A 14952-nucleotide genomic window follows, 5' to 3' on the forward strand; every position below is an offset into this window, starting at 1 on the left:
CACACCTTCTTCTATATCAAAAAGGAAAATAGCTTTTGTTTGGTTTTAGTTTGAAATTTTTCTTCCCCACCAACAGTTGCCTTAAATTTGGGGACCAAACTGCTTCCCAGAATAATTCAAGATCTAACAAGTACAGTGAAGAAAAGCTGAAAAGCAATATCAGATCTTGAAAAAGGTCTAGCAACAAGTCAAGGGGTGACAACTCTGGTGTGATCACAGTTGATGTAAATGAGTGGGTCACTCAAGACAGGCTTTTCTTTATTTCTGAGATGACTTTTTCAAGCAAGAAGTGACTGGCATCAACATCCTAAGAATGGAGGACAGACACAAAAGGTAGCTGACACAAAATAAAACATTTGACAATGAAGTCAATGGAATACCACTTATTTATATCTGCTCCTTGTTTACACTACTGGCTGTACACGCTTTTTACATCACAGATCTAGAATTAGAATACAAAATAAGACTCCCATGTTACAGGGATGATATTTATTTTTTTTTAAATCTGCAACAGTGATTTGGTCAGTAAATAAGTTTTCCAAGAATTTAGCATGCAACTCAGAAAAAATCTAAGTCTATTGAACATCAATTAAATTATGATCTAATAAATAATGAAAACATCTCATAAAATATCTACTCTCTGCTTCTGTAAAAAGAGATTTTTACTTATGGGACAGTGTAGAAATATTCTTGCTGTATTATATTGACTACAAGATTAGAAACTAATGCTACTACATTGTTAAAACAAAAGGAGCACTGGCAACCACATGAGAAACTAATTCCTGTTTATTATTTTGAGATTAAAAATAAAAATAACTGTATTCTTTTCTGTATGTTACTTTCACCTATTTCCTTCAGTGCTTGGAAACGTATTATTTCATTCTACACCTGTCAAGAACAGAAACATTTTGAAAATGTGTTTTTATTCTTTTGAACAATATGACATAGATTGACAAAACCACAACAGATATAAATCAATTTCTAGAAAATACAGATGCAATATCCCTTCTATCTTTATTGCACTAACAATAAATGAATAACCCCGAATATACCACAACTATGAATAAAATGAAAAAAGCCTTCCTGAGAATGAGGTTTGCAATTTCTGAATATTCTTCATGTTTAAACTACATCTCCAATGCAACAGCTGCCACAAACACATTTTGCTTTGAATAATCTCAACTGAATTCCTAAGTAAGATTATTTTAAGATCATATTACAGTGTGAGTTTATAAATACTTTGGTTTCCTTTTTTTTCCCCAGAACTTTACTGCCTGACTTATTTGAGCAAAGTAAGCAGGACTTCTTCTCCTGAACCTACTAGAAGTATAAAATAAAATCCTGTATGTGCTTTTAAGCAAAAAAAAACCCATTGAAATTAATAATCCTGCAGTTTGACACGCAATATTTCCTCTTCCACACTAGCTGTCTAGCAGCTAGAGGAAGAACCCTGTCCTGCACATCCTTCATTCCACATGCACCATAATTTTAGTGTGGGGCTTGTCTGTTAAAGGCTGATGGGTTTTTTTCATGTTTTCAGTGGCATGGGCTTCATTCAATCTGAGGTCAATACGTAGGCATCAAAAGACAATCTGAAGAATGCATAGAATTTGTAGTAAGAAATACATCAAGGACTCAAAAGAAATAAAAACAACTTTAAAAATTATTTTAATTATAACTTATTACTGAACTGTGACAAAGTTGGGAGGGGGTCTTTAACCAAATATCCAAATCTACCATTTAGTACAACGGGAATCAGACCTCCCCAATAAAATGCAAAAAAGAAAGGTGAGGCAAAATTAATCATCTGCAGAATGACTGGAATTTTTCAGCTTAGTCTCTCCATGAATGGGAAACTTAGTGCTAGCATACAAGTATATAATGGAACAATTCCAAATGCCTCCTTTTCTTGTTTCATCACATTAATATTTCATACTGAGTGAAATAAAGTATCAAACAAGTTTCTATCAACTATATTTTAACACAGATTAGTATCTTGCAAGGATGCCCAATTCAAGGCGAATTGCAGGTAGTAGGTAACTTCATGGGTATTAACATGAGTGAAGAAGATGAATAGACACTGAGCTGCATACTGTAAGAATTCTCACAAGTATTGTTAGCGCAGAATCCACTCACTCCTGAAGGCAACAAGGAGGGCTCTCAAGAAAAGAACACCAGAAGTATGACTTGTGTATATCTTCAAAACTTTAAAAGAAACTAAAGGTGCTCAGCCCCAGCCTTCTGTGGAGTTTATTTTTAGTGTTATATATATATATGTGTTCAGAATTTATGGAAATGATGGAGGAAAACAACATTATTAGGACAGAGCTTAAATTGTCCTTGGCTTTAAAGATAAATTTATGTGTCATTTAACTTCACTGAATTTGAAGGCATACTAACAGTTAGAGATCCTGTTGAGAAAGTTCTGTCTTTAAAGTATATATGTATGCATGTAAGTCCATATCTCCATAAAGCCAAATTTTAAGACGATAATCACTGCAAGCAGAACTACTACCTTACCAGCAAAGGGATCAAAATCCACCATCATTCTGTAGAGACACAGTTAAGCAATCTATTTCACAGACAACCTAAACCTTCAGATACATTGAATTGCTTCCAAAAAAGCCAAAAGGAAGTACATTTTTTTGCAAAATGAACAGTATATTCTAACAGGGTTTTCTACAAAAATAATCTTATAAAATTATTTTTAAAAAGATACAAAATAAGAAAAATCTTTCCCGGATGCTCACGGGAACTAGCATCTCAGCTGAACATAGTGTGAGTGATTATTTCTATGCCATCTTCAATACCATAATCAATATGAAAACTGGGAACATATAACTTTCAATACCTACGTATACATAGACATTTTCTAACTATAAAAAATGAATGATAGATCATAACAAATAGCTCCCTTAAGCATTAACATTTACTATAGCTGTAGTGGAAATATGATTTTGTTTCTTATTCAAGTATAAAGTTTTCTCTTGACTTACATTTCAACAGCAAGTATTTCTACTCAATACAAAAGTGCAAAGTTGCTTTAATGATAGATGTTAACTGGTAATACAACACTGGTTGTATTAGAGATATTTCTCCTGAGCACTTCATTTCAATCTTTAAAAAATCATATCGCACAGTTGATTTTTGTTTTTGTGAACTTCTACTGAAATCATGTAACATCAACAGAAACAGATGCAGATGCTGCAAAAGCATAGATATAACTGCACCACTGTTAAATGAAGGTCCTACATACAGCCAGACATTGACAACAAGAAGTTACATACCAAGTAGAATATATTATTCTTTGTGACTTTTAAAATCTTTGTTGCCAATTACAACTTTAAAACAATCTGAAGCTAAAATATTATAAAGAAAGGCTGGTCCTGGTTAAAAGTTGAATCACATTCAAGGTTATTTTTCATGTTTGGCTTAAAGAGCATAGATTTATCAATTTCATGAACTCAAAATGAGGAAGGTCAATGATGTTTGTGGGTCTAATTACCTAACCCTTTATTGTTCAACTTGTTCTTGTTATGTGAAAAGAATTCAAGCTGAAGGCCCCACAAAATTTTTCAGTCTACCTGCTATATCAGTGACTACTGTCTAAAACACTAATCCATTACTCATATATTCTTGGTTTGTTTCTGCATCAAAATCAACAATACAGAGAAAGTAGTATTTCTGCAGTTCTTGGAGAGCCTCCTATGCCCAAGAAAAGTGAACATGGGGTGGAGTGGGGTCTGCCTCTGTAAAGTAATGATTTGTACATGTGTATATATTCAGTTATTTACTAAAGTGGAGACAGAAGAACATCGAGTCACTCCTTGGAAATATGCTTGTCACAGTCATTTTCCTATGAAAGCACCGCTTGGAACCATTATTCACACTTAAAAATCCACAAACAAACAAACACTGACAGATGCTGCACTCAGACACCTGCATTTTGTTCTTCTGGACTGACCCATGGCAGTGATAAGCAGGCACATGCAAGCACATGGGCTCTGCTCACAACCGCTGCTTCACAGCCGCGTATCATACTCCAAAGGCTCATCTGCATCATCAGCTCCTCTGGTGCTTGTCTCCATTTCTGTTTCCAAGGCTGGACTGACCCTTTCTAGTGTGCAGTCACTTCTCAAATCTATGGCAAGAAAATAAATAAAATGATGCAGCAAAATAAATGTTTGAAAAACATGTACACCCCAGGAAGCGTCCAACCTGATGACAATGGTAGTCTGTTAGCTGTTTCTAGAAGGAAGAAAATCTGCAGCAGTGCAAATCAGAGACAGGGGAATAAGAGCCCTGGGGGACCCAAAATGGTGTGAGCTGATATGAAAGAACCTGCCCTGACTGTACTAATTCAGCTGATCTTTCCGTCTATTACCTCTAGCTGCCACAGACACAAATAATAAAAACCAGTAACACTACAGTTTCTGTTTCAGAATCAAACAGCAATTACTCCTCCATGTAGGCACTAAAGAGAAACCACTTTCCCCTAGGAAAAAATAGGTGGGTGGAAATTCATCCAGCATGGCAATCTGTTTTGGTTTTGAGTCTTTTAAAATCTGCCCTATATCAAATATAAGCATATTCTACCAAATCTAACACAAATAGGAAATCCAACTAAGCAGAAGGAAAGGCTGCATTGTATAGGATCCTACCCTATGGCCAGGAAACCTTCAGTGAGTTTTACCTTAGCTAATCCATTGCCAATTTTCAGATTGTTACTCTTTCTCATTCTAAAATTATTGCTGATGTTACGTGTAGTGATGACTGAGAAAATGAGCTGCCATTTTGCAAAGCAAAGGAAACAGTTCAGTGGGTAAAAGTTTTCAGGCTGAATGCTAACATCAGGTTGATCAGCTCCAGCCCTTATACAGCAATATGCTCGTATCCACCCTTTCAAACAGATAGTGTGCCTGCTATAATCTTTCAGCTCAATAGAATTTTGGTCCTCGTGCTTATAGCATGCTTAGGCCTTTACTTCCTTGCACTTAAAAAGTTGTACATAGATTCAAAATCTTTACTTTGCATACCAGGAAGTTTCAGCCTCCTGCAGCAAGAGTTACAACGATGCTTTGTGATGAAATTTCTTATTGCACCTTCTCCTAGGTTTGCTGGTCCAAATACCATCTTTCCAGATCTAAAAGAAAAATCATTAAATGATCAATGAACTCAAGATAAAGCAACTATAGGGGAGAGAGATGATAATGTTTTCTATTTTTTAAATCAGAGATAAATTAGCTTTTTGCATATAGACAATCAAAGCTTAGTACATGCACAAGTTTCTTAGCTCCAGGATAAGAAAACTGCCAGTTCTGGTAAAGTATTAGCCTACATATACCCCATGCCACTTTTTCCTCCTGCTGCATCTGAGATAGGCTCTAAAGGGAGACAGAACAGACCGAGCAATTCCAACAAAAATGCTCAAAGAAAATTTGGGCACAGAAACATTTAGACAACATATGCTAGAATCTGACTCTGTTGCAGAGTCTCATCAAGCAAATGGTTTGGTCCCAGTTTTGATGGTAGGCACCTGGGAACAAACCAGAGCTTGCAGTGACTTACTATTACCTTATTTAAGAACAGAAAGCCAAAAGCAAGCAGAGCCCTAGTCACATCAATATGCACTACAGAAAAAAACACAGTTATGCTGCTGACAAGCAAAGCTTTAAAATTTATTGGCTTCTTCCTATACTCATTTCCATGTGTCTGCACTCTGGCCAATTCAGCAACATTACTAGAGGATCCATTTGTGGAAGTATATTGCATATTCTGAATGCAGCTGCCACAATCACAAACAGAAGCAAGCTATGCACACACATGTATTAGAAGTACCACATAATAACAGATTCTTGTTACAACAGATTCTTGAAAAATCAGTGTTCATTAATTTTAATACTGCTCAATCATTATTCTCAAGAATTTGACATTCTAGACATCACAGAACACAGCACACAAGAAACATTTCCAAAGAAACTTTATGAATGCTAGTATTTTATTTTAATGATATACAGAGTGTAAACAACACATTTGAAAATGTGAAATCAATTACAGCTCTGAAAAGCTACAGAAAAAATTTTAACTCTTGCAAGTCTATCTAATCCACACTAACAAAATATATTCTCTCTAAAGAAAGCAGTTTTGAAATATAACATTGTCCCCCTTCACACAGGAAAAAAGCAACGATTAGCCAAAACTACTACAGAAAGCTTAGTATCTCTCTAATTTCTGGCAGATGCTAAAGACTGTCTCCTGGATCATCTGAAGGACTTGTACTTTGTACTGCAAATTAGTACATCAAATGAAGTAAGAAGTGAAATATCATTTAAGTGCCATATATACACTTTAAATGACATGATGCTATATAGTCATTTCTATCCCTTCGTATAATCTGGTAAAATGCCAGTAAGAATAGAACATAATTATTTGCTTGGGCAGGCATAGGAAATTGAGAGGACTTCACTAACTCCAAGGCTACAAAACCACTCTGATGCTTCGTCTGATCTTTTATTCCATGCAAAGTGCAGCAAACAGCACAAGACGGACTGGTAATTTTCTCATGCTTTTGTGAGATGAACAGGAATACTGTCTGCAACGTATATGAAGTAACCTTCCCTTTCTATCTAGCACTGGCAATGCTTCAAAAGGAATACTGCATTTAAATTTGGAAAATTATTTCAAGAAATATGAGGATAAATTGATAAAAATAACAAGAATGACCAGCAGTCTAGAAATCATGGCACACATGAAAAGATTAGGGAGTAGCCTAAAAAGGAAAACAAAATACAAAACAAAACAAACAAACAAAAAAAGAAACAAACAAGCAACACAAAACCCAAACAACAACAAAAAAATACAATAAACCAAACACACACAAAAAACTAAAAAAAAAAAACAAAAACCAACCAATAAATTGAGGAAGAAGATGGTGACTAACTTTGAGCTTTCGGTAATATATTTTTTTTTCTATCTGTTGACAGTAGACAGGACCAGAAAGAAATGCTTCAAGATGGAAATCAGGAAAAATCTTTCAGACAGTAATGATAGGTCTGGGAAGTTTTTAAGGTCATCCTTGGAAAACCTGAAGATTTGTCTGTACAACACCTATAAAGCCAGGAATGACCCGATGCAGAAGAACCAGCTGAACATTTCAGGTCCCTTCTAATCCTACAAATATGTTACAAACAACTGTTACTCCCCTGGTTATTCAAGTTCTGATTTTGTCTCCAAGAAGAGAAAAATACTGAGCCCAGCTTTCCTGTTTCCCAAGCAGGTGCATTAATGTGAGCTAATGGGCTAAAAACAACAAAACATGTTCTTCCTTTTGTGCAGAACCTAACCTAATAGTTAGGCTCCATTAATGCATAATAGATTGCACCAGATTGGTGCTGGCCAGCAGGCAGGTTAACATAGACTGTGCTGATGCAGAGTGCTCCTTATAGTCTAGAGCTGCAAACACTCAAAGCAGACGATAAGACATTTAACAGGGCTTACTGATGGAAGGTAAAGGACTGTGTGGGGCTTCATGGCAAGTAGCATCTTCCCAGGGAGGTGCCCAAATCATTTATTCAGTATGTTTTTGTAGAGGTAGCTTCCAGCCCACCTGTTTCAGTTGTGCACATTTCTACAGCAAAGGTTCAGTTCATACAGATGTTATGTCTACTGGCAGCAATTCAACCATAAATTGTTTGGCTGGAAGCGCACAGCTTGCTAAAATTCAATAGATTTGTTCTTCAAAACACATGCTAATAAGTAGCTTCAGCGGACATAGTCTCTGCTCATTACTAAAACCTGCAGCCCATCACTATCTGCTTGAGTGCTTTCAAAAGGGAGAGTAAGAGACCTAGCACCTCTGACTCCTTTTCACATATTTGTAATGAGATTTTTGACTACCAGCATCCCTTTTCTCACCCCTCTCAGCAGGCTTAATGCATTAGTTCTATCCAATTTAAACTCAGCCCACTATTTTTCTCATCTCCAAAGCTGCTCTACAGACAATCTGCACATAGTGTCCATGAAAGCTTTACCAACGTGTACTTTGTTGTGGATTTGGCAAGTAGTACACACTAAAAAAGGCATCCAGAATACTGCTTATGAGGCAATTCTTCCCAAGAGCTGGGCAGTACAGGAGTCTGCAGGGACTGCACTGTCATAACCTTGCTGCTGTGCCTCTATTACTTCTGGTTTTTAAGGAAATCCTCTCATTAACATTATACCCGCCTTATTTGATCACATATACGTCCTATGCAGTGCACATGGCCAGATCTTCAACCGATGTTAAATATCCACGAATTTACACCAATTTACATCAGCTCGGGATCTGCTGAGACATCACAGTACCTGACATGCCTTCCAAAGAAATCTGGTATTTTTGTCTTGGTGCTATATATAAAACCAAGCCACAATGCACTACCACAGAATTAGAGTTCATATATTGCCATTACAAAGTCCATTTCCAGGCATGCAGTATGTATGAAAGAAAGGACTCATTGCAAGCTAAAAACATGAGCCACTAAATCAATGGAATTACAGAAGCAAAACCTAAATAATTTAAACATAACTAGTGCTAAAGTTTGAATCACTCCCATCAGACAGATGCCATCTATTTTCTCTCAGGCTTCTAAGACAGCATGAGCTCAAAGCAACTTTTGAGGCAGCACGCATGATTTGATTAAATATCTTACCTACAAATGAAAACTTCAAACAGATCTTGCTACTGCCAAAAATATTTATCTTGTGAGCAAATGAAGGTCAGAGCAAAGACAGTGTTTTTACATTGTTATTGTTATGACTATTTTAGGAAGTGTTTCTTAGAGCTGGGTATCTGCTGGCTGCTTACAGAAACCATCCATCATTTCACTGTCTTACTCCTTTAGATCACTGAATCAAAACAATATAGTTTCACAACTTGCTGTTCTGAAGATTTCCCCAAACATACATCAGAACTGGTCTTGATTAATTAATAACACTTCTCTTAAACTAGGACTTACCTGTTTTGCAGATGGTAAAAATAAAACAATAAAACATTCTGAAAATAAGATCTGTGTGATCAAATTTTAGTAAGCATGAAAAAATTATTTAATAGCAAAAATAAACATGCACTTCGAGAAAATATAGATAAATATAATTTCTATTTTAAAGAGGATAAGCTGAGTTGCCAAGTGAAATACTGTGGTCAGTGACTGGCCACAGTCTTCAGTAACAGCTATTACAGTTTATCCTAACACTGATACAAAAAAATCCACTTGAATGGTAGCAAACCAGATTTCCATACATCTGTAGCAATACTTTAAAATGTTTGCTGAAAATTGGTGAGCAACTACATGACTGACCTCTCTGCCTCTCTATCCTAAGCTATCCTTCTGTCCTATGACAAACTTAGGGCAAAAACTTAGTCACTGTGAGGTGTTCGGCGTATTTTTGATGTTGCTTCCAAAATAAATATTAAGTGGCTGATACACCTACATTTATAATTTAAAAATCATAAAACATTAATACAGTCATTTATTACTAATCTTAGTAATTAAATATTAATAATGGTGACAGAGTTAAGAGCCTGCTTTCAAAATTAACTTGCTATGAGTTCCAGGCAAGTCGTCTGATATTTCTATAGCTAATTGAGCTTTGTATTAAATCAAACTATTCATACTTAAATCTTCCTTCCAGACATTAGAAACCTCTTCAGCCAGATTACATGAACTGACCAAGAGGGAGCCAAGCTGAACACAAGACAGTGGAGGAGCAGAGGTGCCAGGACACAGCTGGAGATATGTATGGGCTTAGGAAGAATCTCCATAGAAAAGGACCCTGCAGAACAGCAACTATCAACACCCCGCTTCTCCTTTCGCTACAGCAAATACTAGTTAGGAGCAAGGTCACAGGATGGGAGAATAGCCATGGTTCTGATTCCGAAATTTGACGCATGTAGGCAGACTGCTATTTCTGTAGTCTCTAGTTTTTGTAAGTTTTCACACATGACTTATCATCTCCATATCATGGCTTTGAGATTGCTAATGTGTAGCATGCTTAAATGTACCACTAGAACTTATCAAAAAGATCAGAGATCCAGAAGCCCCTTCCTCATCCTCTTAAACCACTGTGGCCCCATATACTGCATGGAACAGTGGCCCACCAGGCAAGGGAAACCAGTCGGGTTTAACATTTAAGTTACTGATGACCTCCTTCAGTACAAATTTGTGGAGAGACTTACAGAGTCTTCTGTCTCTTGTTCCTGCTCTCCCTGGATAAACTCCTGTGCTCTTAGCACAGCAACACAGGCTCTTCCCACTTTCATACACTTTCATACACATTGGGAACTGGAACACCTGCAGTCCTTCTAAGCACAGCAGAGTATGGTGTCTCTCCACTGTCATCAATACCTTCACTTAACCCAAACACAGTGTGAAAAATAACTATGTCTCTCACAAATCATAAAAAACCACCCTAACTATACAGACTGTTAGCAGAATGTGTGAAGCAAATGATAATTTCATCAGAAATAAACCTACTTCTTGTCTTCAGGTTTAATTACAGATGGATCCGTAAGGTTTTCCCCAACACCTACAACAAAATCAACACCTGTGTGTTACAAAGGAAGGTAATCACGATTTTATAATCTGGCACTTCCAAAAATGTAAATATCCGTGTTCATACTGTCTCATAGTTAAAGTGGTCATGAGCTAAAAAGAAAATGCAATGAGTATAAAAATCTGTTAGGTAGTGGCAAACATATAGAGTTCTTATTACAGTCCTGCCTTCAGTTGCTATGAGGTTTATTTATTTGTAGATGGAAGGCTTATGCAAATGCACTAAACATTATGCTGAAACTCAACTAAGCAAAATGTGACCAACTCTAAGAATGCTACTTAAATTGGAGTAAAGGTATTAATCAGATGTGGATCTTATGGATATCAAAATATCTACTCTCGGACACATGTTCTTTTCAAGGTAACAAACATAAGCCACAACTCTGTCATTTGCAGATGCTTGGATCTGTTATCTCTTTTTTTCTTCTGTGTAGCCATGGAGGCTTATTAAATAAATTATTTCATATGATACCTGAATGCTAATACCTATGTGACAGTTTCCCCCAAATTGATGACATACTACCATTTTACCAAAAAGCTTTTTTCTTGAATCCACACAAATTATTCTGCTTTTACACTAATTAAAAAAAAAATCTAAGATCATACAACATGCAATTATTTTTATTTCAATAGTCCACTGATGCTAAGTTTGCATTCTGATTATGGAAACAGAATATTGTGACTGAGATATCCCCAGATTGCGACACTTTGCAATGAAGGTCATTTCAGTTGATGTAAATTAGGCAAAATGTGGTGCATATGTATGTGGAGATGGCCCAGGCATTATACAGTAAATTGTGATATAGACTAATCCTATTAGAATTCCAACAGGAGCAGCCCTTGCACTTTTCCTAAACTCCAGATTAGAGAACTAGAAGATAAACACAAGGCAAAAACTAGAGCAGATTTCAGTTTGTTTGAGATGGAAATTGAAGCTCCAGTCTTGATGAGATTTACATAGATGTCTAAATTCTCATGTCTGAGCCAACACAGTTGGTCTGGAACTGTCAAGAGTTGTATAATAAACTTAAGCAAACTTCAGACAAATTCTAGTATGCTGTAGTGAAGGCACACTCTTCCTGTATTTTTTTTCATATGCAGATAAAACCAAATGAAGGCAAGGATGGAATTATAGGTTTATTTTGCATAATAAGCATGTCTTTCTTGTAATTCACAACATATTTACATTTTATGGCATCCAGAAGCTAAGTCGTTGTCTATCCATACACATTTATCTTGACAGAAATGACAAACAATAGTGTTTGTACTGTTTGATGGGTGATGTTCATCTTCTGAACATTGTCAACTGTTTTATCTCTTTAAAATATGCCATGTTCCCACTTACACATGTACAGTAAAGTGATCACATGCTCTTTGAAGGAGTCACAAGACTTTGTGAATAGCATTCAGGTTTGTAGCTTATGCAAACTGCTTACAGATTTATTAATATGAACAATAAAATATACAGATAGCACTTCACACTTCTGACAGATATACACATACCATGTGCGTATACATGTGGGTACACTTGAATCTGTGGATTATTTATATATCTTATATAAAAATATCTTAACTGTGGAGTGGGTTTTTTTCTGCTGGCTGAAATGTTCCTGCACACTTTATCTACTTGCTCTTTTGCCCACTCAACCTAGATGTATTTGAACTCAAATTATTTTTCCTTTAAATCTACATTAATCTAGAGTGTCTGCGGATACCCGTTAATCAGTGCCACACAACAGATACCCAGGGGTTTCTTGAGCTTTGACAGTAGGTCAATGAGAATAGAATTTGGACCATTCCACAGTATTACATTCTTTTTCGAGGTAATTGCTTTACATTGAGTGTCAAATAGTGATCTCTGCTACAAGTCACCTTGCAAATCCAGGACAAGGAGCTCCCCACGGGTGTACACGTAGGTCCAGTGAGAGAAGGCCAGCATCAGCTCTTCCAGCAAGCTGCTGGGGGTAATCTCATCTCCATTATTGTTGTTGTATTTCCGAAACTCGCCAGTCATGTACTTCTCAATGGTCAGCCACTGGTTCGCTGAATGGCAGTAGATGAGGAAAACTTCCAGGAACCTGTAGATATAAATGCTGACTATCGGGACCTGGCAGGATAATGAATATTCTCACAGTCAGCACACGGCATGATGCAAAGCAAATATACCATAAAGAAGGACACATCTTCCCTAACTGGAGCATTTGAACAGCAGGAGATAAGAAATGGTGGGTAGCACAAAGGCTTCTTTCAGTTTGATAACTCTCAAAACAAAGTACTTTTATCAGAAAATATAGTTTATGCACAAACAACAAAACCTGATTTACTCCATCCTACTGTAAATGAGCTATACCAAACTGTTTATTGTATAAAAGACACTTCTTACTTAAGTCTAAGTAACAGCATTATGAAGAAGCTTATTTTGCCATCACATGTAGCTATAAAGACAAAGTTCAAAGCTGCCTACCTTTCCTCTGATGTTCCAACCCACTGGAAAAGAAGGCTACACTAGACCAGGACACAGCTGAAAAGAAAACCTTTGACACCTAATACTTAAAGACAGTGACTTTACCTTGGAGTGTAAGGAATAGTATGAGGCTTCACTTGATTGAAGGTATAGATTAACTTCTGGGCAGCCCTTTGCTGTTGGATCTCCTGGAGAAAATAATGTTGCAAACATAATTTTCATTTTCACGGAGAAAGATGTCATGAATTTGTCAAAACACACACAAGCACACACAGAGACACGATCGTATACAGTCTACAAATGGGAGATGTATCTTCCTCAAAAGCTTTTTCCTTTCCAAAAGATAACATCGAACCACATGTCAACCATGCTGAAGACACTCTCATGTACAAGTATAGCATTTAAGGCACATCAGGCTACACCAGTCAGTGTGCCTTTAGGTCTGAACTCACCCTCAGGCAGAGATGCAACACTGTGCCATCATGAAAGATCTTTTGCCAAGTCTGAACCACCTCTGGCAGAAAAGACTTCACAATAAATACTTGTCCCAGCTTTAATATATCATTTTCAGACCACGTACAGATGACCTTCATGGCCCTCCGCAGACCCCCATCCATTTCCTCCCTTGACAAGACTTGGATCATTGCAGCCATCCCACGCTGGGACCAGGAAGACATGCTTTTATCAAGGTTCATAGGTGAACTTTCTTCTAGCCGATAGACGGTCACTTCCTCTCCATCTTAAATAAATGGAAGTGTTGTTAGCAGAAGTCAAACATTGCAGCCCCAGGAGAGAAACGCATTTTGATTAGTTGTCTTAAAATAACATGACCACTTTACACACCTTTGTAAACCACACTATAAAAGAGCTTTTTTATCATCACTGTTTATCTGTGTGAAAACTTTGCCAGCCTAAACTTACACTACTTACTACATGCATTCTGCTGAAAATCTATTGTGATTGTATAAGTGGTCCAAAGAGCTTGTATTAAACCTCTAAAAAGAGATTAATTTAAGACCTCCTGGACACTACCACACAAACAAAAATTGTTGATTTATATAGACAAGAATATCAATCTCATCTGCCATACTTTTTTGAGTACTCAAGAGATGTTGAGCTTTGAAAATACCTATTTTTAAAGGGTTACCATTTTATCTTCAGTGTATGAATCTTAAATATCCTAAGTGTGGCTCCCTCTGTTTATGCACTTGTGTGGAACAGGCAGTTTAAGTTAATCAAGATCCATGCAATACTCACAGTATTTTCCTCACAACTGTGCTCAGCCAATTAAAAAAAAACAAACAAACAAAAAAAATACCAACAAAAAAACACACAAAAAACCCACCAAAAAAAAAAAAAAACAACCACACACACACAAAAGAACCCCAAACAAAAACCAAAAAAAAGAAAGTCAAAGAAACACAAACTGCTTCTAACAGTTACTGATTACAAAAATAAAGGGCTGGAGAATACCACCTTTCAACACAAACAGACAGCTGAGTTGTTCCAAAATGGTGACTTGGCCACAATGAGCCAGGGAAATTACACTGAAAAGAACATGACGTTGCTTGGAGCAAGGAATCCTAGGAGAACACGCTAAAGCAAACTGATTGGACGTTTACAGTTCTGGTGTTTTAAACTAAGATTTCTATTTTTCCTATAAATTCCAGTGTTATTTGTACTGTGCAAAATTCCAGATGGTCTGCTCCTGCTGATAACATCTTTCTGAAAGCAATACAAACCTGGTGAGCTTTAACTAAGTCACACTGTTTCCCTATGTACTTGTAGTAGCATTCCTCTCTTGCACCGTGAGACACCTTTGTTGCCATCATTTGTAAACTATATAGAAAAGTTAACTGATTTTTTAAACTTGGATTTCCTTCTTGCAACTCACACTAT

The 14952-nt window shown here is 36.6% G+C and overlaps 1 protein-coding gene across 1 annotated transcript in view; it reads right to left on the reverse strand.

Annotated features, from left to right (window-relative positions):
• Positions 1-768: 768 nt before the first annotated feature.
• The window catches only part of TRPM6 (transient receptor potential cation channel subfamily M member 6), an 86975-nt gene continuing 72791 nt past the window's right edge, over positions 769-14952 (reverse strand). The window contains exons 34-39 of the mRNA XM_065662398.1: positions 13506-13792; positions 13159-13241; positions 12462-12667; positions 10512-10563; positions 5037-5143; positions 769-4141 (exon numbers count right to left, since the gene is read on the reverse strand). Of these exons, the coding sequence (XP_065518470.1) occupies positions 4023-4141; positions 5037-5143; positions 10512-10563; positions 12462-12667; positions 13159-13241; positions 13506-13792 (854 nt within the window). The 3' untranslated portion in view covers positions 769-4022. The remainder of the gene's footprint in view (positions 4142-5036; positions 5144-10511; positions 10564-12461; positions 12668-13158; positions 13242-13505; positions 13793-14952) is intronic.

The sequence above is a fragment of the Lathamus discolor genome, chromosome Z (genome assembly GCF_037157495.1).
Source record: "Lathamus discolor isolate bLatDis1 chromosome Z, bLatDis1.hap1, whole genome shotgun sequence".
Taxonomy (NCBI): domain Eukaryota; kingdom Metazoa; phylum Chordata; class Aves; order Psittaciformes; family Psittacidae; genus Lathamus; species Lathamus discolor.